The 27268-nt window shown below is 45.2% G+C and overlaps 1 protein-coding gene across 2 annotated transcripts in view; it reads right to left on the reverse strand.

The window, feature by feature from the left end:
* Slc1a1 (solute carrier family 1 member 1) overlaps positions 1-25883 on the reverse strand; it is a 72123-nt gene extending 46240 nt beyond the window's left edge. For both annotated transcript variants that reach the window (XM_055614008.1, XM_055614007.1), the window contains exon 1: positions 25665-25883. In XM_055614008.1, the coding sequence (XP_055469983.1) occupies positions 25665-25755 (91 nt within the window). In that variant the 5' untranslated portion in view covers positions 25756-25883. The remainder of the gene's footprint in view (positions 1-25664) is intronic.
* Between the last annotated feature and the right edge of the window lie 1385 nt (positions 25884-27268).

Raw genomic sequence — 27268 nt, forward strand, 5'->3', positions numbered from 1 at the left:
CATTAATGAAAGAGTGACCTATGTACAACCCTGTCACTAGCCCAGAAGAGGGCTTAATCAGTGCTTGCTATGATTGAAGAGTGACAGGAGACAACAGCAAAAGCACACAGAACAGCACTTCCGAAATACTGGAGTTCCTGGTACAAATAAAAATGATCAGATAATGGGAAAAGGATTCAAGAATCTGACTTTTAATTCTATTCCTATCACTTGGCTTTGTCATTAATCTTTTCCCTTTTGGATGTTTTCATCTGAAAACCTCATCAAAGTTATTCAGGAAAGATGAAAACTGAAGGACAAAATGCACATACGAAGTGCTTTGCAGTCTAAGTCAATATTGCCCACTATTCATATCTTAGAACACGCAGATCTTTTACTCTTCTTCCTACTTCCCAGAAAACCATTCAAATTATAGAGATATTTTGGGTATAAATTTTGAGGCCTAAAGACATATTCTCAGTGTATGGCAGAATGGAATTTTCCATTGAGAGCAGGAAGAAACTCAACTTCTCTTTATTTCAGCTCAGCTCAAAACAGCCTTAAGACTAACAGACATGCATGCAAGGACCAGGCTTAGAGACGAAGCTGAAGACCCAAGGTGAGCAGGAAACCTGGCAAATGTGGTAAAAATCGGAGGCACACAACTGCGCCCAAACTCTACCGAACTTGCATTTCCTAGCTTTAGGTGGAAGGTAAATGGCGGCCTCCTTGTATCTTCATCATGTCACAGGTCAGGAAGAAATGACCCCTGACCCTGTAGGGTTGAGCACTAGATGTTGATAAGAAGTCAGAAACTTCCTTTTCTCTGTCTCCCCTGTCACATTTGTCCTTCTCCGCAGGGAAAGTAGAAACCCATGCTGGGAGTGAAAATGCAAGCAGAGTGACGATAGCTCCCTCATCTGAAAGAAGACACACACACACACACACACACACACACACACACACTCCATTGGCAGGTGGCTGGAGTTGGAAAGGGCTGAGGTCTCCTCCACCGCAGACTCGAAGCAAACAGAGAGGTCTGCAGATGGCTGCCACAGAGACGGTGCCCAAGAAATAGCAGATCCTTTCCATGGCTCCAGGAAATCAGACTTCCTGTTCATCTGTCCTAGACGCCAACAGTTGGCTGAGTCACTTGTCTACACACAGCCCTTTCGGTTTCCAACACAGAATAGCATGCAAGCCTCTTGGCTTACCCCAGGCTCTCCCCCAACTTTGCTCCATTGTCTCAGTTCTGTCTGTGGCATGGTGCCCTTTCTCATTTCTCCAGCTCTCCTGCTCGCCATGTCAGCTACTATAAACTCAATATGTGGGTGCTTGAAGAGCCTCAACCTACTCGTGATAGCTATACTCTCCCAATCAAAACATTTCCTCCTAGAAAGAGAAGGATTCAAGAAGCTGGCCAGGCAGTGGTGATGCACGCCTTTAATACCAGGACTTGGGAGGCTGAGGCAGGCAGATCTCTGAATTGGAGGCCAGCTTTGTTTACGGAGTGAGTTCCAGGACAGCCTGGGCTACGCAGGAAAACCTTGACCCAACAACAATAAGTAAATAAATAAGTAATAAAACTCAGGGAGCTAAAGAAATTTATGAGGCCCAGCAAGACCATAAAATTTACAGAGATTCAGGAAGCTCAGAATGTGCACGATTCCCAAGGTCCCTCCCTAGTTTATGTAAGCAATAAACGTTTGCTAGGGAAAAGGAGACTACTGCAGCTGCCTGAAAGTTGCTCAGGAAACCTCAGGGATGTGGCTTTTGTTCTCAGGGATGGCTTGTCTCTTTGAGCATAGCACATAGATGGCATGATATAGACTATAATTTGTTTATTTATTCATTCACTGAAGGACAGGAGTAGTTTTCTACTTTAAACAGTTATGAATAGGACTGTCTGTCAGCATGTATGTACCAGTTTTCTAGGTTCTGTGTCCAAGACTAGAATTTGGGGGCATAGTACGTGCAATTTTAAGTTTATAAAAACCCACTCAAGTGCCTAGCCATGTGTAGGAGCTCTGGTTGCTCCACTTCCTCTCCGGCACTTGGTGCTTTGTGTTTTATTTTGGACATTCTAATAGGTATGTGCTGGGATCTTAAGATTGGAATTTTCATTTCCCCAGTGGATCTGATGCTAAACATCTTTTCATGTCTTCATTTGCCTTTGTTACATACTCTTTGTTGAAGTATCTCTACTTGGAAGTTGGGTAGCTGCTTGCTATTGCATTTGAAAGCTCTTTATATATTCTGGATACAAGTACAGATGGACTAGGCAGGTGACCTGCAAGAATCATTATGGTCATCGCTTATTTGTTCATTTTTGTGTCTTTCGTAAAGAAAAGGTTTGTTTGTTTTTTTTAAAATACAGTGAAACATTTTTGTTTTGTTTTGTTTTGTTTTTTAAGAATCATGCTTTGGTGTTTAAGTCTCTTTGCCAAACTGCAGGCCATTTTTCTCCTATGTTTTTTTTTTTTAAAGTGTACATTGTGTTCTTTTCCTTTCTATCTGTGATCCATTTGGGCTTAATATGTTATTATTATTATTAAAAAATATAATTTTTGGGTCAAGGGCTTTTATATACTTTTTGACCTATAATGTCATAACGTCCAGCTATTCCAATACCCTGTATTGAAAAGAATTCCTTTCTCCTTTGAATACACCTTTGTCAAGAATCAGCTGGACACATCTTTGTGAGTTTATTTCTGGAGTCACTCTTCTGCTTCATTGATCTGTGTCTGGCCTTCCATTATTGTTACACTGGTTTAAATAACCATGTTAGAATAACAGTATGATTTCCCCAATTTTCTTACTAGTTTCCAAAAGTAATTTAGGTCTCATTCCTTTGACTTTGGCATAAATTTTAGGACCAGCTTATCTGATCTGCCGGAGAAGAGTCCTGGTGATGTTTTGATGAAAACCGTATTAAACCTGTAAATCAGGTTTATGGGAGAACTGACACCTCTCTTGTTTGGAGTCGTCTGGTCCATGAAAGAGTGTGGGTCTCCTTTTACTCACAGGCCCTTAACTTCTTTCATCCCTGTTCTGAGCTGTTCAACCCAATGCTCCCTAAACGCTAACGATATCTTAGCTGCATGGTGTTTTAACATGTGGAATTTTTTTAGAGTCAACTGCGTGTTCAATTTTTGCTTTTGGGAGTTAACCTATATATCTAAAATTGTCCATTTCCATTTATAATTGTACATGATTATAACACAGGAATAACATTTTTCTTTTGGTTTGGTGGCCTCACAACCAGCAAACTTGGTAATAAGGGTTACTTTATAATTTCTTGAAATTTTCTACACAGAAAATTGTGCCATCTATGAGTGAGGACAACCTGCCTATCTCTCTCTATCTCTGTCTCTGTGTGTGTGTGTGTGAGTGTATCTGTATGTTATGTCTGCCTATGCCTTTTATTTCTTTTCCTTGCCCTCTTGCATTGTCTAAGGCTTCCACTGCATGCTCAATAGATGTGAAAATGTGCATCGTTGTCTTACTCCTGTGTTGAAAACATTCAGAATTTCCACTTAAGACATATTAGCACTATAGTATTTTTTAACGTGTGGAAATTTTCAGAGTCAAATTTCCATTGTAGTCTTCGCTCACTTTTCCTCTTCCTCTGATATAATTTAAATGTTTTTGATCCTGTAAATTTAGCATGTTGAAAAACTAATCATCAATGTGACTGCATAGCAGGTGACATCTTTGGAAGGTGGTCAAGTCATTAGAGCAGATACTCATGAATGCAATTAGTGTCCTAGAAAAAAGATCCCAGAGAGCTGTCTTGCACCTTCTACCATAAGAGAACACAATAGATGGTACCATCCATGAACCAAAAAATGAGTTCATCACCAGATATCAAATCTACTTCCAGAAATATGAGAGGCAAGTTTGTTTATATGTTACTTTGTTTATGACAAATTTGTTATTACAGCCTGAATGTTTTATGATATGCTGTCCCAAACTTTGATATGGCTTCCATCTAAAATTAGTCAAGTTCAAACTACATGCTCTCACAGTTTTAACATCCCACCCAAACTCTTTATGTTTAATCCCCATTCTGAGAAGTTAAAGAGATAGGCCCTAAGAGACAATCAAGCCATTAGAATCCAGCCCTCAAGAACTAATCTATTCATGCCTTGAGAATGGATCTATTATAAACACTAGTTTGGGTCTGTCTCTTATGAGCACGCATCTGCCATATGATGCCAATGCTACCTTGAGATTCTACAGAAATTTCCAATGAATAAGAACAGCCTTGTGAAAGCAGTTCCTAAATCTTGGAATTTGCAGCTTCCAGAACAATTAAAAAAAAATTGAAGCTTTATTTACTAATCATCTAGCCTCTGGAAAGCAGATTAAGATGTGGTTAAAAAAGCTAAACAGTAACTTCAATGGCTTTTCTGACATTAAGAATTCAGTAGAATTTAACTTATGAGCTTTTACTAATCATTGCCAGGCAATAGTCTAGGCACACAGAAGATGAAAGTCAAGATGGTTGCCATTCAGTATCTATAGTTTTAGCTATTAATATTAGACCTCCCAGTTTCTTATACACCAATAGCAAACTTCCTAAAAAATGAATTAGGAAAGAAAAATTCATTTACAATAGCTTTAAAAAAATCTAGGATACTAGACATAGTGGCATATACCTTTAATCCCAGCACCCAGGAGACAGAAGCAGGAGGATCCCTGAGTTCCAGGCCAGGTCTATATAGTGAGCTCCAGGACAGCCGGGACGACCTAGATACCCTCTCTCAAAACAAACAAAAATCTAGGAATAAATTTAACCAAGAAGGTGAAAAACCTCTATGGGAAAAACATGGAACAAAGAAGCCAAAGACACTAGAAAATGGAAAGAACTCCCATGATTATAAATCGGCATATTAAACATCATAAAAATATCTATATGAATGAATTATGTACAGATTCAATGCAATCCATTCTTTGCACAAATAGAACAAAATAATCTTAAGATTCATGTGTAAGTACAAAAGACCATGAAGAGCTAAAGCAATTCAGAGCAATAGGGACAATGCTGGCAGTATGACAGTGCCTGATCCCAAATTATACTACAGAGCCATAGTGTCACTGGCTCAAAACCAGATTTCTAGATCAATGGCATGGGTGACGCAGAAATAAACCTATATAGTTACAACCATGTGATTCCGGACAAAGATTTCAAAAGTATGTTGGAGGCAGCTTCTTTAATAAGCAGTGCTGAGTATCCACTAAAACTAGAGAGCTCTCTTTCTCTCTCTCTCTCTCTCTCTCTCTCTCTCTCTCTCTCACACACACACACAATCAATTCAAAATAGATCAAAGTTCTCAATGTAAGACCTGAAACTTTGGAGCTACTAGAGGAAAATAAAAGGGAAGCTCTTCAAGAGATGCCACAGGAAAGGATTTTCTGAAAAGGACTCTAACAGCTTAAGGAAATAATAGCAAGAGTTGACAATCAGGTTACATCAAATTAAAAAGCTTTTGCACAGCAAAAGAAGCAATTTCCACAGCAAAAACAGAGTAAAGTAAAGGATAAACTTTTATCTTGACAGGAGATTAAAACCTAGAACTCAAAACAATTAGATAACAAAATACCCAGACAATATAATTAATAATAAATGGGCAAATGAGTTCAACAGATCCTTCTCAAAAGAAATACATATGACTAATAAATATGTGGAAAAGTGTGCAATGTCCTCTTCTACAGGAAAAATACAAATCACAACTACATCGAGATCCTTCACCTTCACCTTCACCCTAGCCAGGAAAACAGGAAAAGTTTCAACAGGAAAATAGAAAGTATAGTGACACCTATGCACAAACATGCCACAGTAAAACCCAAGACAGAAAACAAACCCCTACCCACTGCCGGTGGGAATGTAAGTCAGTGCAGCCACTCTTGAAACCCGCGTGAGGTCCTTCCAAAAGCTGAAAACAGAGCAACCTCGTGATCTGGTGCACCCCTTCTTGATTGATGCCTGAAGGAGTCAAACTTAACTCATCATCCCTTATCACGACATCATTCCCAATGGTCACATTAGAAAATTGACCTGTCGGTGCATGAATGGACATGCTGTATACACACACAGCGGAGCTATCATGGACACTTATGCAATTTGCAGACAAGCAGACAGAACTGGAGATTATCCTGCTAAGCAAAATAAGTCAGACTCAAACAAGTACCGCACGTTTTCTTTCATATGTAGAATCTAGAGAAAGCAAACAAACACAAACAAACCAAAGACATGTAAAGGAGAAGGAAAGTACTAGGGAAGGGGGAAGGAGGAAGGAGCCAGGGAAGGAGGTGGGGATAACAGGGACGAACGTGGTCAAAACGGGTCATGTGCATGTCCTCAAATTGTCAAGATGAAATCCATTAACCTTATATGATTAATATAAGATGTGAAAAGGGGGAAAGGTAAAACAACAAAAACAGTACACCTCCTAACTCTCTCTGAGTTCCGGGTGCACCGGGTCCCACAGCTCCGGGAGGACCAGGGTAGGATGAAGGAGTGGCTCCATCTGACCAAGCAAATCATCACATTCCTTTTGTCTCAGGACTTAGTTGAGGAGGAAATCTATGGCCTGATTAGGGTTGGAGCTTCAGGGGAGCCTCCCTCCGGTGTGTTGTTTGAACCTACAGGGGTCAGAGCATTTCTCTTACTTGTGCAGCCACGGCAAAAGAAAGCGCCGAATATTGGGAAATAGCTTGCTAACCAGGGAGTCTGGTACAGGAGTGCAGAGATGCCCAGATGACATGCAAGGAAAGAGCGGGTCCAGCTGTATCCAGGGATGGTTTGAGTCCTGGGATACAGCTGTACGGCAACACATTTTTGGGATGCCTAAGTTAGGAGGGCCGTAAATTCTCTCAGCCCCCTCCCTTTCTGACTGAAACCTGCTGAAACTGGCATTTCCAATTAAGAGTCCTAAATTACAGGTGGGAAGCAAGGCGGACAGTGTCTTTGGTACTCTGAGTAACTCCTTGGCCAAACACATATGCCCTAGTTGCAATAAAGAGAGGCTGGTGAGGTAGGTGCAAGGCCCTTTAGAAATGGGGCAAAGAAATATGTGGGGCAGGTCAAGGAAAGAATAGGCCATGTTGGTTTTGATCTACAGAAGTGTGGAAGCCATTATCACCTCCTCTCCCCATAGTGGCCATTAAGAACAGCCACTCATTATATCAAAAGTGTTATGGAAATAACTTTCTGGCCACTCATGGACCTTCTCTTTTTTATGCTTATTTCCCTTTGATAATGTGTCCTGAAAAAATGCTTCAACATGGCACCCGCTGCCACTCACTTCTGTCTGGCTTAGTCTCCACCTGTCTTGCAGGCTCACTCTCTGCCCCTCTTTGTCCAGCTCTGTGTCCTGGCCAGCTAAGCTTCGCATGGTTCCTAGCTTTCTGGTTTTGGCTGGATTTACTCAGGGAGCAATACCAGCTGTAGATCTCAATGGTGGAAACAGGAATTGGAGTTTATTTGATCCTTCATTCCCATCCTTGTTAGGGTTCTGGCAGTAGCACTCAGTCCCTCTGCCATAACCTCAGCCCATCTAAGATGATGCTTAACACTGCCCGGGAGATTAGAGTATACCACAGCTGTTGGTCCTTGAGCGCTCCCATGCCTTCCTAGCTCCCTTAATGAAGCCTGACTCTAAATAACCCCATGATGGAATGCTGTTTGGTGGAAGCTGTCAGAGTAAATATGCCATCAATTTCTTGTCAGGTCCCTAACTGATACAGCCTGCCTGGCAGTCCCAACCTCACTCTCTACCTTTCCATTCACCACAAACTGGCCTGCTGTGATCAGGCTTGATGGTGGACAAGGTGGATGAAGAAGTGCCTGCCTGGGTACCGGCATTAAATAGCAAATGATATAATTATGAGGCACCCCTGGTTCAGTTCAGTGTAGCAGGGGTCAGAGACCTACAGTGTGTGAAGCTCAGTCCTGGGCAGTGGTGTAGAGGGTTGGGCACACTGTTCGGGAGAGAAAGACAGAGACTGCTCAGAGTGGGTAACCAATGCAAATAAGACTCTGCAGCTCAGAGACAGGCCTGGGACAGGTTTCAGGGAGAGGGTAACTCTTAAGTAGGAATGGGAAGATGTCTTTAGACATCGATAGGATAAAGGTTTTCCTAAGAGGAGCATCTTTGTAAACAAGGATATGTAAACAAGGAAGCAGGACACTGCAGAGCATCTTGAAGAGACAGCAGGCAGTTTAATTACACTTTATTCACTTTGTATCTCCCCATAAGTCCCTCCCCCCTTCCCTCCCAGACCCGCCCTCCCTCCCCCTTCTTCACGCATGCCCCTCCCCAAGTCCACTGATAAGGGAGGTCCTCCTCTCCTTGCTTCTGATCTTAGTCTATCAAATCACATCAGGAGTGGCTGCATTGCCATCTTCTGGTAAGGCTGCTCCCCCATCAGAGGGAGGTGATCAAAGAGCAGGCCAATCAGATTATGTCAGAGGCAGTCCCTCTTCCCATTACTATGTAACCCACTTGGACACTAAACTGCCATGGGCTACATCTGTGCAGGGGTTCTAGGTTATCTCCATGCCTGGTACTTGACTCGAGTATGAGTCTCTAGGAAGACCCCCTGTGTTCAAATTTTCTGGTTCTGTTGCTCTCCTTGTAGAGTTCCTGTCCTCTCCAGATCTTACTATTTCCCACTTCTTACATAAGATTCCATGCACTCTGCCCAACAGTTGGCCATAAATCTCAGCGTTTGCTTTGATAGTCTGCAGGGCAGAGCCTTTCAGAGGCCCTCTGTGGCAGGCTCCTAGCTTGTTTCCTGTTTTCTTCTTCTGATGTCCATCCTCTTTGCCTTTCAGGATGGGGATTGAGCGTTTTAGTCAGGGTCCTCTCTCTTGATTAGTTTCTTTAGATGTACAGATTTTAGTAGGTTCATCCTATGCTATATGTCTATATGAGTGAGTATATACCGTGTGTGTCTTTCTGCTTCTGGGACAGCTCACTCAGGATGATCCTTTCCAGGTCCCACCATTTACCTGCAAATTTCACGACTTCCTTATTTTTCATTGCTGAGTAATACTCCATTGTGTAGATGTACCACAATTTCTGCATCCATTCTTCAGTAGAGGGGCATCTGGGCTGTTTCCAGCTTCTGGCTATTACAAATAAAGCTGCTACAAACATGGTTGAGCAAATGTCCTTATTGTGTACTTAAACCTCTTTTGGATATATGCCTAGGAGTGGTATGGCTGGATCTTGAGGAAGCGCAATTCCTAGTTGTCTGAGAAAGCGCCAGATTGATTTCCAGAGTGGTTGTACAAGTTTACATTCCCACCAGCAGTGGAGGAGGGTTCCCCTTTCTCTACAACCTCTTCAGCATGTGTTGTCACTTGAGGTTTTGATCTTGGCCATTCTGATGGGTGTAAGGTAAAATCTCAGGGTCGTTTTGATTTGCACTTCCCTAATGGCTAATGAGGTTGAGCATTTCTTTAAGTGTTTCTCTGCCATTTGATATTCCTCTACAGAGAGTTCTCTGTTTAGCTCTGTTCCCCATTTTTTAATTGGATTACTTGGTTTGCTGTTTTTCAGCTTCTTTAGTTCTTTATATATACTGGATATTAGCCCTCTGTCAGATAAAGGGTTGGTGTAGATCCTTTCCCAGTCTGTAGGCTGTCATTTTGTTTTGATGTCCTTTGCTTTACAGAAGCTTTTCAGTTTCATGAGGTCCCATTTATTGATTGTTGATCTTGGAGCCTGTGCTGTTGGTGTTCTGTTCAGGAAGTTGTCTCCTGTACCAATGAGTTCTAGGGTTTTCCCCACTTTTTCTTCTAACTGATTTAATGTGTCTGGAATCTCAAGAAGCCTCTCTGCCTACAAATAAAACCCAAGGCCATTTCCAACTGGAGAGTTTACTCAGGAGCAATCTGAGGTCGGGTCGGCTTCAAGAAAAGGAAGTGTCCAGTCAACTTTGACTTCCTGGAACTGCCACAGTTCTGGAATTCCCCACTCTGAGGGATTCCAAACTCAAGAGTCTGAGTCTAGCTGTCCGGGGCTCCCTAACCTTCCTCAGCCTGCTCTCACCTCTGCTTACAAATCTTGTCACCTTAAACTCTCTTCTCCACCATTATGTCCTGAGCAGCCAGCTGGCCAACTGTATACCCATCTCCTGTGGGAAGCTATAACTCTATTCTTTTCCATTCCCACCAGGAGCCCAGAAATGGTTACTTTTATTTTTAAGTGAGTTAAGATGTATTTTTAAGCAGTTGCAGGATTTCCTACAGTAAAGGTGAAGGCGCCCACCCCATGTTGAAAGGCTAGCCGATGAATCTGTCTATCAATACCCAGTAATCATCACTGGAAGAATGGCACAGGCAGGCCAGCTTGAAGGTGGCCTTCCCACCCTTTCCCTTACCTCACAGGGCCTTGGGCAGGACCCACGTGACTATAAGAGTCAGGAATGAACTCTGCTTTAGTAACTCCGGAGTTCTAGATGTGGGTCAGTCCTATGGCTACTGAGTTAGAAAAAAGGACCACTAGACCTAACCATTTTGACTGCTCCAACCAATGTAAGTAACAAGTGAACAGGGTATCATTGGAAAACACTAATGTTCAATGTAATTAACAATGCTCCAATGGAGATGTGGATATGTTCTGTAGTTCCTGAACTAGCACTATGTCCCCAAACTCCATCACTCCGAAGAATTCAGAATCTCTGCAGTCTAGTGAAATCTCGGGAATTCTCTGGGTGTGGTGGTACATACCTCTGAGGCAGCAGCAGGTGGATTTCTGTGAGTTCAAGGCCAACCTGGACTACACAGTGAGTTCCAGGACAGTCAAGGCTGCATACTGAGACCCTATCTCAAAAATAAAGCTTCCTCTCCTTAAAAACAAACAAAACCAACCAACCAACCAACCAACTAAAAAACAGAAAGGAATCCCCACCCACTCCTCTGGAAGGAAGCAGAATCGGGGCCAGCCTGTTACATCTCCTGGTTGATAATAACCCCTACCGGTAAAGAAAACAAAACAAAACTGATTTCCTGAGTCTTTAATGCCATGATTGTCACCCTTCCTAACACTGCGCCATTTAATCCAGCTCCTCATGTTGTGGCAACCCCAACCATACAATTCTTTTACTACTTCATAACAGTAATGTTGCTACTGCATGAATCGTATCTGAGAGGCACTGATGTATGACCTCTACGGGGTCGAAGCCCACAGGCTGAGAACCTGCTTTAACAACTAAGTCTAGTGCTTTAACAGAGTTTGCTCACAGTCATCTGTAACAGGCAGCACAGACAGGCAAATTCCACCAATATCACAGAGACTATCTCCAGACTGAGAGGGAGCAGAAGCAGACAAGAGGCAGGATTCTTGGACAAGGGGAACCTAGTAGTAAATTCATTCCAAGGTGTGGTAGAAGCAGCCAACCCTCACTTTTGAATAGTCTCTATGCAATGGCAAGCTGCTCCGGCCTGAGCTTGAGACCCAAGTATTGGAAGTCAGAGAAATACTCCACTTTTTTTTTCCAGAGACCAGACTGGTTCTTGTCTCTGTCTAATTTCATCTCTCTCTCTCTCTCTCTCTCTCTCTCTCTCTCTCTCTCTCTCTCTCTGTGTGTGTGTGTGTGTGTGTGTGTGTGTGTGTGTGTGTGTGTGTGTGTGTGTTGACATGGACTCTTAACACCACGATTCCCAATCCCGGTCAGTGGCAGACGTCACTAAATGATGACAGTGCTCTTCACTACCGAGCTCCGCCATGGCCCCAGAATCCTCGAAACTGTGCGGCAGACAGCCCAGAACCGTGCTGAGCTCCCGCCACAATGGCTGCGGAGCTGTAAGTAACTGGGCTCGGTCACTGGGACCCTCAAAGCCAGACCTAGAAAACTAGAACCCTGGCTCTCTAAGAGGGCCAGGGTGGGGAGACTCATTAAGGGCAGATGTGTTTTATTCTTTGATAAAGAAGGTTTTGTAATGCATCAAAAACATTTTAGGTGTCTCATGCAGCAGGGTCAAGACTCCATTTCCTCTGAATGACATGCGCAGCAAAGGAAACATTCCTAGCCCCTCAGCGGAAGGAGGTGCCAAATGGAACAGCCCATATTGCGATGGGCTGGATTCGGTCTTCCCCCCCCAAAACTCATTACTATGGTGGCAGCGTCGGGAGGAGGGGCCTCTACGGAGTGACAAGGTCATTAAAAGATTAGTCCCTTTCTCCCCGTGTGGGATCTCACTCTCTTAGCTTGATCTGTTACCGCAGGAACCGGCCCTCACGTGCTGAGGTTATTCTGTCTCCTGCAGCGGTTCTCGACCTTCCTAACGCTGAGACCCCTTATCGCAGTTCCTTACATGGTGATGACCCCCAAGCACAAACTATTTTCATTGCTACCTCAGAACTGTAATGTCGTTACTGTTGCGAATTGTACCGCCAATATCGTCCATGTAGATGGTCTTAGGCGACCCCTGTGAAAGGGCTGGTAGAACGCCCCACCCCAAAAGGTTGAGAATCACTGCCCTATTTCATTTCTCTCAGACATGCCTGCTTCTCTTGTTTCTCACCATAAGCTGACGTGCACCTCATGGCCCTGGGCACTTGGATCTCTCCGTTTCCAGAGCTTTTTTTTTTTTTTCTTCTCTCAAATAAAGTTTATTTTTTTTTACCCAGTTTTGGATTTTTGTTGTTGTTGTTCTTGTTACAGCAACTGAAAACAGAATGAGACAAGCAGACAGCCATTCCACGCAATCTGAAAATCGGGTGTGAGAGAACCAAAGCCTCTGACCCTGATCTTCAACTTCTGCATGACCTTGATGTTGCTAATGCTACAGGAACCTTTCGCCACCTGCTCACAGCTGCTGCAGACGTGGTGCTCAGACGCCCCCACCTCCCACCCTCCTTCCAGTTCTTCTCTGAAGTCAAGGGCTGCTGGAACGTCCCTCCAGACCTACCTCACAGAGGCTCAGATGAGAAATACTTGCACACGGCTACCAACAGACTGAGGCAGTAAACCACAGCCATCTGACCCTGCATCTCTCGCCAGTGAAATCCATTCTGGTTCAATTTAAATTGCTTTCCTCGTTGGCTGCTAAATGAATTGATTTTCCTAGCCACAGACTATACTCCCCCCTCCCCCCCTTTATCTCAGACGCCGATTCTGCTTGATCAACAGTGGCTGCCTGGAACACAGTCTAAAGCAGCTGAGTAAAAGGTGCTGCCATCAATCAGTGACTTCTGCCACAGGGCAAGCTAGAAAGTGGCGATGTGAATGCTGATTATTTGAGACTATCAATTAGTGGCTCTAAGGGCTTACGTAAAGAGGGGAGATGACCTCTGACTGAGCAGTCGTGTGATAAAAACGGGAATCAGAGCCACCGTCAATAGGCAGGACAGTGGCGGATGAAACATCTGGGTATCGGCACCCAGAGGAAGAAAGAACTGGCTGGCAAAGTTCACCGTTTAAGACAGAGCTTCTGTAGGAGAAGGGGCCAACCACTGTGGAGCCCTCCAAGTGAAAGGGCAAGATGAAGAGCCCAGAGACGGAGCAGCCACAAACCAAGAGGATGTCAAGAAAGGGTCTGTAAACAGTGTCCTCAATTACCAATCAGACACATCCGGGTTTCCAAAGAGGGAAGACACTTAGCTTACCGGCTAACTTAAACTTTAGAATCAGACAGTCCCGGCTGCAAACCCCACCTCGGTCCTTAGTCCCCATGACCCAAGACTTAAGAGTTCCCGTTTCCTCACCACAAATTGGAGCCCCCCTCAACTGACTAACCACACTTCTGGCAAATGGAACCTCCAGTAAATATTAGCATCCATTTGGCCACCCACAGACAACAGCTTCTCAAAGCAGAAGTCTCCGAAAGTCTCAGAACTCCAGAAATCCCACCCGAAACCTGCAAGGTGGCTAAGTGACTCGGAAAATCAGTGTTAGAGACACGCAAGAAAAAGCGAGCAAAACCAGTCAATTTTCTAAGTGGGTGGAGAGAGGAAGGTCAGATTTCCTGCAGTTGGACGGTTCGGGTAAGGTACCTTTGCTCATGGTTGTTGGCTTTGCTGAATTATAAGTAACCAAATAACTTCCAAGCAGTAGCACAGTAGTAGAAAAATAATTTGGCTCACCTAAGCTCTCTCCCCTGAGGAGTTTCCCCTTGACTGAATGCATGCTATAGCTTTAAGCCCCTGAACGCTGAGCCCGGTCATCTTCTCTCAGCACAGTTTTAAGAACAAGCAAACGGTGGGCCACCTCTGGGATGCTTTCCTAGCTCAGCTCCCTGAAGCCAGCCAACATGCAGAAGCTGCTGTCAAGACCCTTCCTGGATGCATAGAGCACTGGCAAACGTTATCATGCCTCTGGACCTGGGGTCTATGGGAATAAGAAGCAGGATGGGGGGTGGAGAGGGCAGGAGCCACCGCCTCAGGCTAAGCAGGCTGTTGGAGGACCTTACCCCTCAGTGCTGGGCTGAGGGGAGGCAGCTCTCTGGAGCTCAGACTGGGGCTGGGAGGAACCATTCAGGGCCGGCTGAGTGAAGCATCTTGGGTGTGTGAGTGCAGGAGCCTTGGCTGGAAGGATGGATTCCCCCCTGAGGTAATGGAAAGGCAGGTACTTTCTAAAGCAATAGGGCAGCCTTTCTGGAAAAGAAGTGAGTCACAGAAACACTTCCCTTCCAACAACAGAGGTGTCCACTGTGGAGTGTGCTAGCGACAACAGAACACTCTCTGTAGCACTTAAGGCTGTTCCCTCAGCCAGCTGAATGGACACCCCCCTCCACAGCTGCACACCCCACTAAACTCAGGGCTCTGAAGCGAATTGTGGGTTCGTAGTCGCCAATGCTGTCTTCTGTCAGATGCAAAATACAAAAGGCCATTGAAAGCATTTGCTGCTTCAACAGACACCACTGCCGGGGGGGTGGGGGTGGGAGGCGGGGTGCTAAATGGTCACTGGATGGAGTCTACAACATTTCCTTCTAAGTGCTTGAGTCCCCACAGTCGAAGCCGCCCTAGGTCTCCAGTGACACTAAAAGACTTGAAGCTCCTCAGGCAAACACTGCCTCCCTGGCAGCCAGCGTGCTGCTGCTCTCTAGAATAGCTATTTTCAGCCTCAGCTCCGTTAAAGGTAATCACAGTTCCTCCCAAGTAATTAAAGTGAGACACTTTATCTGGATCAGGGGTGCATGCGTGTGCATGAACACACACACTCACGTGCCCCCCACAGCTGATTTCCAATACCGCTTCTCACACCTTCCTCGGCTTTTCGCCCACCTTAGCTAGTCTTTGAATGTTAGCATACTCTGAATTAACATGCACAATTTTCTGTACAGCATGCCTTCGTGTGGCGCTTGCTTTATTTATTATGCCCAGTGCTCAAATTTCTGAAAGACGGGTAACTTTGATTCTACAGTTGTGTTAAAGTTAAAGCAAAACAAAGCCAACAACAAACCACTGCGGTTTAGATTAAACAGCGTTTAACAAGATACTTAACCGATGTCAACCCGTAACAGTTTACAGTCAAAGCACTCTCAAAAGGCAGCTGTTAGGGCTAAAAGGATACAGCTACGTGCAGGATGATACAAATGTATCATTTGTAAGATACATTTCCTGATTTTTGCTTATACACTGATGAGCTTCATTACGGCATCTTCGTAAGTACGAATCGCCATTCCTTCCCGTTCACTTCCCCCACCTTGAATCTTCTCTACAGTTTGCTCCCTTCTTTTGCCCAGTTGTTTCTCCAGCTTCCTTAACACAAATACTCCAATGCCCTCTCTATTGCAATGTCTCTAACAATCTCTTGCATACTTTTCATGACCTAGCTTCTAGTTTGACACACACACATACACACACAAACACACATTCATGTAGTCTTAAATCTAGGAGGTTCCACATATCAGAGAAAAAAAGGGTTGTCTTTCTTATTTTGCTTAACATGACGATTTCCAGTTTCATCCATTTTCCCAAATGCCATGACTCCATTTTTCTTTATGCCTGAAGAAAATTCTAGTGGATATATGATTTACAGTTTCTTCATCCGTTCGTGTGTTAATGAACATGTAGGCTGATTTTATGTCTTAGCTATTGTCAGTAGCACAGTGGTAAACACAGATGTGCATGTTTCTTTGTGGTATGCTGACTTGAAATCACGTGTGTATGTGTGTGTGTGTGTGTGTGTGTGTGTGTGTGTGTCTAAATATCATACATGAATAGCATATCTGGGCCAGAGGGTAGTTCTATTTTTTGGTTTTGAGGCGTCTCCACTCTCACTTTCATCGTGAGCGCACGAGTTCACATTAGCAGTGAGAAGGTGCCTCTTTTCCTGCATTGTCACTGTCTGTTCAGATCATTAGCCCACTTACTGACTGGATGACTGGTCACTTTCTAACATCTAAATTTTAAAAAAGAATTATTTTTAATTACGTGTCTGAGCATGAATGTGTGCACATGTATGGGTGCCCGTGTGGGCCATAAGAGGGCATCAGGTTCCCTGGAGATGGAGTTACAGGAAATTGAGAGCTGCTTGACAAGGGTGCTAGGAACCAAATTTGAGTCTTTTGGCAAAAGTAGCAAGCATTCCTACTGAGACATCTCTCTGGCCACTGAAGTTCTTTATATCTCTTAGACATTGAACTACTGTTTGATGTAACATTGACAAAGATCCACCCCACCCCCAAATTGTAGGCCAGTGGTATTTTCTTGGGGAGGGGGGCTTTTAATTTCTTGTAATTCTATTTGTCAATTCTTGGGTTTCTTTACTTTGTTGCCGGATTCCTCCTTAGAGAGAAATCCCTTGTTTATCCCTGTATATTGGAGTATTTTATGTGTGTTTTCCTCTAGCAGTTTCAAGTTTCAGGTCTTACACTACGATCTTTGAATCCCTTTGGATTAATTTTTGTATAGATGGTTTTATTCTTCTACACATGGAAATCATGTTTTCTCAGTATCATTTATTAAATTGCCTTTTCTTCTATGTATGTATTGACAAACTTCGTCAAATACTAGGCAGATGTGATTGTCTGGGTTTGTTTTTGGGTTCTCTATTCCATATAACTGATCTATATATCTGTTTGTACAAGTACCATGACAGTTTTACTATTATGGCTGTCTTATATATTTTTAAATAGAATATTTTGATGCATCTACCATTGTCCTCTCTTAAGCAGTATTTGGGATTCTTTGTGCTTCCATTTGAATTTTATGATTGTTATTATTCTAGTTCCACAAAGAATGACACTGGGGCCTTGGTGGGATTGCTTTGAATCTGCCATTGCTTTTGGTAACATAGTAATCTTCACAATGTTAATGATTTTACTCTATATGTACGGGAGGCCTTTCCATCTTCATTGTGGAGATCTTTCACCTCCTTGGTTGGGTTTATTTTTAGTTTTTTTTTTAAAAAAAGCTATTGTGAATGGAATTTCCCCGAGTTCTTTCTTGGCAAGCTCACTATTTGGTACATAGAGAAACTGCTGGGTTTTTGTTGGTTGGTTTGTTTGTTTGAACTTGGTTTTTTTTATATTATACTACTCTGGTCAAAGTGCTTATTAGCATTATAAGGATTTTCTGGGAGTCCTTAGGGTGTTCTAAGTGTAGGATCTCATCTTAAGTATGATGATTTGACTTCTTCATTTCCCATTTGTACCCCTTTATTCCCACTTCTGAATGTTCTAGATACGACTTTGAATTCTACATTGAATGAGTGGAGAGAGTAGACATCCTTGGCCCATTTCAGATTTAAAACAAATGCTCTCACTCTCCTCCCCTTATATATAATGTTGGGTACCAGTTTGTTGTGATGGCCTTTATTATACTGATGGATGTTCCCCTTACTCCTAGTTTCTTTGAGGTATAAAGGGATGTTAAAGTTTGTCACAGGCATTTTCCCGCATCAATTGAAATGATCATGTAATTTCTGTATTTCTGTAAGTCTGTATTAAATGCATTGATTTTGCACGTTAGACAATCTCTAATCCCTGGAATGAAACCAGCGTGGTTATGGTTGTATGATCTTATTGTATTCTTGAATTTGGTTTGCGAGACCCCACCACCACCCCAGATTTGTATTTTTGTTCATCAGGGAAACTGGTTTGTAGTTTTCTTTCTTTCTTCCTTTCTTTCTTTCGTTTTCTTGTTTGGTTTAAGGGACCTGGATTTGTAGAAAGGGTATGATAATGTCTTTCTCCTTCTATTTTATGGGGGCAATTTGAGGTCTAAAACCCAATTTTCTTGTTTCAGCTCTTTGGAACTTAGACCAAACCTCTTACGTACCTACTTAAGCAGATATTGAGAACAGATGAGGAGAGATGCTAGACAGACGGATCCTCAGGAAAGGGTAACACAAGTAGCATCCATCAGTACATGAAAGCCGGTGTGTGTGTGCTTAGCCGTCTACAAAGTCAACGACACAATGTAACCAACACACTACCAACCTCAAAACTTCCAGAAAATAACACAAAATCCATTGGTTTTTGTTTGTTTGTTTTTTGAGACAGGGTTTCTTTGTGTAGCTTTGGCTGTCATGGACTCTTTTTGGACTTTGTAGACCAGGCTGGCATTGAAATCAGATAGATCTGCCTGCCTCTGCCTTCAAGTGCTGGGAATACAGGCATGGGCCAAAGCACCTAGCTCACACAATCCATTGTAATAATCATTACTTTGTTAATGCTATTTAGCTGTGGGTTAAATATACTATTACAGATAAAATGTACTCAGAAACCAGCAGTTTTGTTTTCTCCAGTTTCTAGAAATACATAAATTGAGGGGGTTCTATTTTTCATTAAAAGCTCAAATTCTAAGCCAGATGTGGAGGCATGTGTAATCCCAGCACTCAAGCAAGCAGAGGCAGGCAGACTGCTATGAGTTTGAGGCCACCCTGGTCTACAAAGCGAGTCCAGCACAGCCAAGGCCACATGGGGGGGGGGGAAGCCTCAAATCTTTTTTTTAAAGTGTAAATCCTTTATTACAGATGAGAAAGTTTGCCTTTTTTTTTTTCTCTACATCAAACTATCTATTGTATGTCACAGAAATGAGTGATTTTTGAAGATATAGGAACTAGGCTATTCCTATCACTTTAAAGAAAGATCAGATAATGTTTTTATTTTGTGAGTTGAAATATTCTGCGTTTCAGGAATATTTTAAACCTCTGATTACTGTCAGGAGTCATCTGACACTGACACAGAACATTACCCTGGCAAGAGCCTCACTCACAACTATTATTATTGTCTCCAAGTCACAGAACCCTGGGTGGGACATCATCCTCATTTCATCTTTCTGTAATACTCCCCAGGACTCCCTTAGCACCCTCCATGGGACCTCCTCTGATCCCAGAGGGTGAACTAAGGAGTGACTGGATGGCCATAGACCTAAAGGTTCTTAAAACTAGAAGGCTCCTCAGAGGTTCTCTAACCCAGGGACAACTGGGTAGCGTACCTACTGTGATGTCCAGCTCTTAAGTCCTTGGCAGACATCAATAATCAATTCCAGTATTCCCAATTGTTTCTCAATGAACACCGCATTAGGTAAGACAATCGACCACCTACGCATGAACTAGCAAGTGAATAAAGTCTTCTTTGCTCTTTTAGTCAATATAAACCCTTATTTCCCAACAAAGGCCCCAAAAGTATATCGGATATACTTCTTCACGAAGATTTTTAAGAGACAGTTGCATTATTTTATGCTCTTATTTTGGTTTTGAGTACCTTCTAGGCATTACAGGAGCATCCTCAAGAGATCTGTAGTCTAGTTTTAGGAAAGAAAATGAGCATGCCTGATGTATATACAGACTAATTAAGCATTGCACTGAGTTACTTCTGTAGATCACAGGGGATGGAGCAGGCCAAAATTAATGGAGGAAACAGAAGCTGGTGTCAATGTTCTCATTTATCCATTTAACAAACAAGGACTGTGTCTGTGGGCCCAAGACTCAGAGTCATAAATAACTCAAAAATCCAATAAATGTACAGAGCCTACAAATCCATGAGACAGTCTTTTGGGCACCAAGAAGGGCAGCACAGACTCCCTCATCAGGGGCCTATGGTTGATATGGAGGCAGAAAAATCAGAAGACAGAGTACTTGATACTCTGTCAGGTACAGGCTTTGTAAATCAGCAGAAAAGTATAGCGGATGATAGCAGAGAGTCTGCAGAGCCAAACCACCCTGGTAGGGGTCACAGTCCTGCCCTAGATCAGTGACCTTGGCAAGTTTCCTGTCAGTGCCTCAGTTTCCTAGAAATGTGCCCTCCCAGAATGGAAGGCCTTTGTGAGAAGCCCTCTCTGTGCGAACTGTCAGGGTAGCAGCAGCATGTCTAGACACTGTATCCAAAGAGGGGAATCTGTGAACTGCATGGCTCTTCTAACATGGTTCTTCCAGCATTCTAGTACTCAAAAGCGATGCTCAGAAACTCATGCCCCGGGCTGGGCATGTGCCTTAGTTGGTAGAACGCTTGCCTGACATGCAGGAAGCCGTGGGTATCCCCAGCACTGCATAAACCAGGAGTGGAGGCACATACCTGTAATCCCAGCACTCAGAAGTGAAGGCAGGAGGATCAGAAGTTCAAGGTCATCCTTGGCTACACAGTGAATCGAGGCCAGCCTGGGATACACGAGACTGCTTGCTTGAAAGATGAAAGGGGTTGGAATAAACATACTTAGAGAGTGTGTAACTGACAGTGACACGAAGCTTAGATCTTCTCAAAGGCAGAACAGGAAGGAGGGTGCTTTGGATCTCTTGGAAGGAGCATTACTCAAATGAAGGTGTGCAATTACTCAGATGAAGGCTGAAGAATAAGGCTGTGAGATGGATGTAGACAGGGGAAGGTTTGGGATGCTGCTAGATAGGTGACCTCTCTGTCCTTGGGCAGCAGCAGCTATAGGCTATTTTAAGGCCCCCGAATGATATCATCTGTTTTGCGTCTAAGAGAGGACACTTTGACAGCATAGGCCAGCCACAGCAGAGGCTTCAACCGTGGCCTCTGGACCCTGTGAGGGGTACCCTCCGCAGTATGATGCGAGCTACCCACGGATGTGACAAGAGTGAGAGGCAGCCAGGCTTGCCACCAGAAAAGGCAGATCTAGGAGGAGAAGAAACGTACAGCCCTGAGCCCTGTGCAGGGCAAGCCCTCACCAGGCCCTCCAACCCGTGGGCAAGCAACCAGTTGTCCTGGACCTTATTCTTCCCAGCATAATTCATAGGCATGCTCTCTCTCTCTCCCCTTCCCTGTCTCCATCTCTTCCTCCTTCTCTCTCTTTCTCATCTCCACCTTTAAGATTGCCTCTTTTGGAATTAAAGCAGACTCGGAACCCCACAAAAGAAGATAAGAAAAGGTTCTCTGGCTCTAATATTAATCACTGCTTTCTCCCACCCCAGTGCCTCCAAAGGAAGTCTCAGGAGGTTCCCTTCCCTCCCCCACTCCCTGATGAGCATCCTCTCTTGCCACTGTTTAGCTCTCAGCTCTTCTGGTTTCCGGTTGGTATCTCCTCTCTGCACTCCTCAACCCAGAGTCTCTTCTCCCTGTTCAAAAGGGTTCCTTTGTCCCCAAAACTTTAACCTCTTCCTGAGTGTAATCTAACTAACCCTCCACTCCACTCACAACCCATCTCCAGCGGCACCTGTCTGATGCTTGCTGCCTAGCTTCACTCAGAGGCCCCGGGAGGTTCTTCTCCCACCCCAGTATCCACACCAAACCCCCTTCTGAAACTTTTGATCCTTGACCAAATTCCACCAGGCCATAGTGGGTTAACTGGCTGGTCCCCACACCCTTTTACTTCTACTGAAGGCTGCCTGGAGGAGGCCCTCTTTCCCCTTGCTTGGACAAGAATTTGATTCACCCTGTCTGTCACCCTGTCCCCCTCTCACCTAGCCCACTCCCTCCCTGCTATGTATCCAAGGAGTCTGCATGCCCAGACTTGTTCCCAAGTTGGCCTCAATCTCACTATGTAGGCCAGGCTGGCCTCAAAGAGAGCCACTTGTCTCTGCCTCCTATGTGCTGGGATCAAAGGAGTATGCCACCATGACAGGCAGGTAAACTCTTAAATTCTGCTGTACCAAGGCCAATGAGAGGCAGAGCTGGGTCTGGAATACAGTGAGTTATGGCTGGCTCCTGTTCTGGAGCGGGGGCCAGTCAAAGAATCATGACAAAATGGAACAACGGAAAGCAAAGGTCAGGTGCAAATGAACACTGTCAGGCAGACCCAGGGCCACCCCAGGGCAGAAAACACAACATTGGATAAGGATGTTACTCTGAACGTGGAAGAATTAGCTCAGAGTTTGATAGAGAGAGGACAGCTCCCTCCAAGCTCCATAGGAATTGCTTTACAGTTCAAGCTTGATAGTTCCCTGGTATAAGCAGCATCTGTGGCCTTTTCTGAGAGTGCCCAGGCTGAGCATTGAAGATTTCTCCACAAAAAAGCCCAGAGAAGGAAGGATAATTTCTGCAGTGAGGGGGATGTGGAATCCACAAGTATCTCCCCAATACTATGTTGGTGGATGAATTTTCTCACACTGGAATTCTGCTTGGATATAATTTCCACTAAGAACACTGCATTTCTTCCCACTGACTTTCTTCCTGTTAAGCAAGCTGAGAATTAGTCCATAACCTGTAAAGCAAAGTCATTAACTCTTTCTGTTCCCTCTTCTAAAGGTGAACAATGCTATAGAGACTGGCATTGGGTCTGATATAGCCGTCAAAACCTTGAATCACTATAGACTTCAAATTATAAACTGGACAGTAGGCAGAACGGAGACTCAATTCCCAAACAAAATATTAATTTTCTCCTATTTCAATTCAGATTTTCCCCAATGTAGCATTTAATGAATGTCTGTTTTATGCCAGCCCAAAACTGGGTATTTCCACGTTATGTTATCTTAATCAACTCTGCTCACGCATGATCAGTTTTTTAGGATGTGGAAACTGAGGGCCCCAGAGAATAAGCAATGTGTCTAGATAGCAGCACCAGGTAGAATCCAGGACTCAAGCCCAGAGCTCCTGACTGTAGCTGCTGGGCTTATTCTGTTGTGCTATGAGACCAGGGAACGCCTACTGAAGTTACAATGAACCCAATTAAAATGATCCTCTCAGGCAAAAATATTTTTTTCAGAATCTTGTAGGGTTTCACAAAAATTATCAAAGATGGTTACCTACTTAATTCCAACCTTGCAAATAAGAATTTGTCAAACATTTATCTCAAAGCATCTCCTTGGCCTGTTAAAACTCTAATGAAAGTGATCTTTTATTTTTCCCCTCAGAGCTGTATCTCAGAAAATCAGAAGCTTTAAGTGTGCGTGCGCGTGCGCGCGCACACACACACATACACACACTCTTCTGGAACAGTCTCATGTAGCTCAGGCTAGCCTCTCACTATGTAGTTGAGGCTGACCTTGAACTCTTCATCTTCCTCTTTCTAGCCCTCCCCCCTCCACCCCTGATGTTGGGATTACAGACTGATGCCACCTTGCTTGGAGCAGGGGTGAAAGAAAACTTTGCCCTTAGTTTCACTAACCAAAATATTTTACACAGTCATATCTGCTGACTTATTTTGGGGGACCAAATACCTGCATAGTCATCATCTGAAGAATTTGCCAAGGGGCTAACTACACTTAACATTTTTTTTTTTAATATCTACATGTCAAAAACTCCCAAAAGAAGGCTTTGTGAGAGCTCTAATAGTGTTGCTGGATAAATTATGACAGTTATAGAAAAACCGGCTATTGCAACCTAGAAAGGGCTAACAGATACTCAGGACTAGCGGCTGAGATTCCACCACTTGTTAAACAGGCTAGCCAGTGTACTGAGCAAAGGTAGGTGTCAGTTTTCACTCAGACCAAAGGTTCTCCAGGAGGCAAAGAGGAGGAACCCAGCAAGCACCAGTCTGGACACCCTGATGATATTCTGAGCTGGAGGCTTCTCATCCCAGATGGCAGCAGGCCTCCATCTGTCCCACGCTCCTCCCGAGGAGCAAGCCTGGGAAGACCTCAGCTGGGCACTGGCAGTTTTAAAGGGTGGATTTATGGCTAAAGCACAACACCAGAATCGAGTTCCCGTGGCTCCACCCACACTAAAGGTGGGGAAAGAGAGCCACATGAGACCAGAGGCCAGACCTGTAAAGTAAGGGAACCCTTTCTTGGCCTGAAGATATTACTTAAGCAACTGGTCCAAAGGCCAGCAAGTAACTGCTAGGCTTCCTTTCCAGGGCAGCCCCTGGGGAGCCGGTATCTGAACTGTGGGGCACCAACACTCTTTCCGACTGCTGGTGGGAAACACTCAGCGACCAAGTGGGCTCTCTGCAGTGCCCAGGACTCACACACACAGAACGGGGAAGGCCACCCAAGCTTTGGTCAACCCCAAGGCTTTCCAAGCAGATTTAAAAACAAATTCTGCGTTCATCATTGGGAAAACAAACAAGGCCATGTCTTTGAATGTATTCACTCTCTTGTTAGGGCCTGTTATTTAAATGTGGTGAGGAATGACAAGCCTTCCCCCAAAATGTCCTAAACCACTTGGCACCGGAGAAGGCGAACACTAGCAGGTTCTACTTCCCTCCTTTCCTCCCACAAACGTCCTCTGTTAAGGCAATTCCAGGATGTTATTTATTTACTAGAAGCCTGACTTCCCTTTGCATGTGGTTCTGGAGGAGCCCATAGAACCCCAAGGAGTCCATTAACTTCCGAAGGCATTTTCTTTTTGGCCGGGAAGATCTTGGAGAGCTCGGGAGCAGGCAAAAGCAAGCCTTCGGGGACTCATGAGCAAGGTGCAGTCCCCAGAGAGGTGAACCTGCTGCCCCATCCCCTTCCAGCGGAGGCAGCTGTGGTGCTTAGACAGAGGGTGGAGCCTGCCTAGGAACCCCCTTTCCCTCTTCGCGGTGCACCTGCCCTCCCCTGCTGCGCAGCCCCCACCTGGGGGACGAAGAGCCACTGGACTCCCACCCTGACGTGCATTGCCGAGCTCAAGTTACGCAGACGCCCCGAGCAGAAAATGAGATTCCAAGCATAAGTAACCCAAACCTCTGAGCAACGGCTCAGACACGCACCCAGTCGCCGCGGCCCAGCGATCTGTCAGGCATGGACCACTTGAATACACTCGAGTGTGAAAACAAATAAAAGCGGCTTATATTATTTTTAATAGAAGAAAAACGTGGTGAGCAGGTAGCCCGGGAGGAGAAACGGGCTGAATTCTCTCAGCTCTGGTACCCTGTGGCCTCCCGCGCGAGCCACCACTGCTGGCTGGGAAGGTCAGGCATGAATCTGACAGGAGAGGTATCCTACAAGAAGGTACCCACTCCCTGCCCGGGGCTCCAACATTCCCAGGGGCTCCGCCATCCGGCAGGCCCAGACGTCTCTTCAAATCCAACGGAGAACTGTAATTCCTACAGTCTCGGTCTGTACGAAGGTGGTGGTGGCGGTGGTGTGCGCGCGCGTGGGAACAGTTAAGGATGAAGATCAATTTAAACCTTGTTTTCAAAAGACCCCCTTGTCCAGCCTGCAAGCCCCCCTCCTCCTTGTGGAGAGAGCAAGGGAGAGCAGCTCGCGGAGCACCGGAATGGGGGTCTCCCCCAAAAGCATTGTTACCTCGCGCGAAACCGGAGCCCTCGGGGGTTGTCCCCGAGCTTGGGGACCAGGCCCGGGGAAGGCGGGCAGCTGGCGCCACGCCGTGCCCACCCGGCTCCGCACACGGCCTGGCCCCGGGCGCGCGCCTCGACCCCCACGCGCGGCTCACCTAGCACCACGGCGGCCACGGTGGAGAGCAGCAGCCAGTGATTCCGCAGGAAGCGGCGCCAGTCGCATCCAGAGCTCGTGGGCTTCCCCATGGTGGGCACCGGCGCCGGCGGGGACTCGGGGAGCGTGTCTGATGAGGCGGGATGCGGCGCGGCGCGGGGACCTGGCACCCGGGCCGCTGTCAACGCTGCCACCGCCGCTGGAGACCGAGCGCTGTGGTTTTGCGTGGCGGGCGCGCCCGGCTCCTCCCGCCGCCGCTCGCTGCAGCGCCGGGGCCAACCAGCGAGGCCGAGGGCGGAGCGTCCCGGCGGGGAGGTGTGCGTGGGGCGATCGGTCCCCCTGGGCTCCCACCTTCTCACCGGAGGAGCTTCTGACCCACTGCGAGTCCACGCCAACCTCCTTGGGAAACAAAGCCCTGGCCACGTGCAAGAGATTTGGTAAGGGTACCATCCCCGAGCCTCAGGCCCCGGAGCCACAGCAAGAGACACAGACTTCAGAGCAGGGTTGGGGAAATTTCCCAGCGTGTCTCGGATAGTCCCTGCGGGATTGTTTAATTCTCTGACTCTCGGCTCAGACAGGATCTACCGGGACCCAAGTTTGATTGTACATCTTGCGCGTGGACTTGCTCATCTCTTGCACAATTTAGCAATTGCACTCTTAGGGTCTAGCTCTGTGGTCATCACTGAGTAATTAGGATGAGAACCTGGCCTGGCTAGTGTGAGAAGGTGGGCAGGCCCATCCCATCCCCAAGGCCAAATATCTTACAAGGAGAAAGAGGCTTTAGATGGTTATTCTGCAGTAAAAGTCAACACCGCTCCTTAGTTCTTGAGACTTTATCCAGAGATTTATCCAGGTTTTCGTTAGTTATATTTCTCTAATGTGATGGATGGTACCTCCTCCTCCTCCTTGAGGTGGTATCCCTTATTGTTACTGTTTTTCCTGTTTTTGTTTTTACTGCTGACTCATGGAATTTTAGTGAGTGATTAAAGAGACTTCGACTTTGTCACACACAGTTAAGCAGCAGGTGACAGCCCAGCCTTTTGTATCAACTGGGATAGAAATGAAAAAGACACCCAGAAACCAAAGGCCAATTCTCCCTGGCCAGCCTCTTTGGGAGTGACTTGATGGGCGCAGTTCACCTTCATAAGGTGACACGGTCTCATGGTTTCATGCAGTGGCGATGGAGGAGGCCACAGCATGTGAGTGACCTTCATCTTGTCAGGTAGCCTCCCGTGGCAGCAGGACCTGAGGACACTGTGATCTTCCTTATCTTCTAATCTTGATCTGGGCCCAAGTTACCTTGGGATTATAAAGCAGAAACTTTAATGACCACAGGAATTCTCCAAACAGTGTTTTTTGAAGTTGAATTGTCTGAGAGGAGCTTAACATTGTTAGATGCCCTTGAAATCTTTGATCCCACAGAACTCCGCCCCATTGGCTTCATTGCTTATTGGGAAAAGCTGGAGAACAATTTCATTTCATCTAGGAGATAAAAACCAAACTTTGAAATTTGCTACCTACAAGATGTGTGAGTTTGAGCTTAACCTCCTTTATCTTCTGCTTCCTTCTCTCAAGACAAGGTAAGGTAATAGCTGTGCATGACAT

Source organism: Psammomys obesus, unplaced genomic scaffold (genome assembly GCF_907164565.1).
Source record: "Psammomys obesus unplaced genomic scaffold, mPsaObe1.curated_primary_1811, whole genome shotgun sequence".
Classification (NCBI taxonomy): Eukaryota; Metazoa; Chordata; class Mammalia; order Rodentia; family Muridae; genus Psammomys; species Psammomys obesus.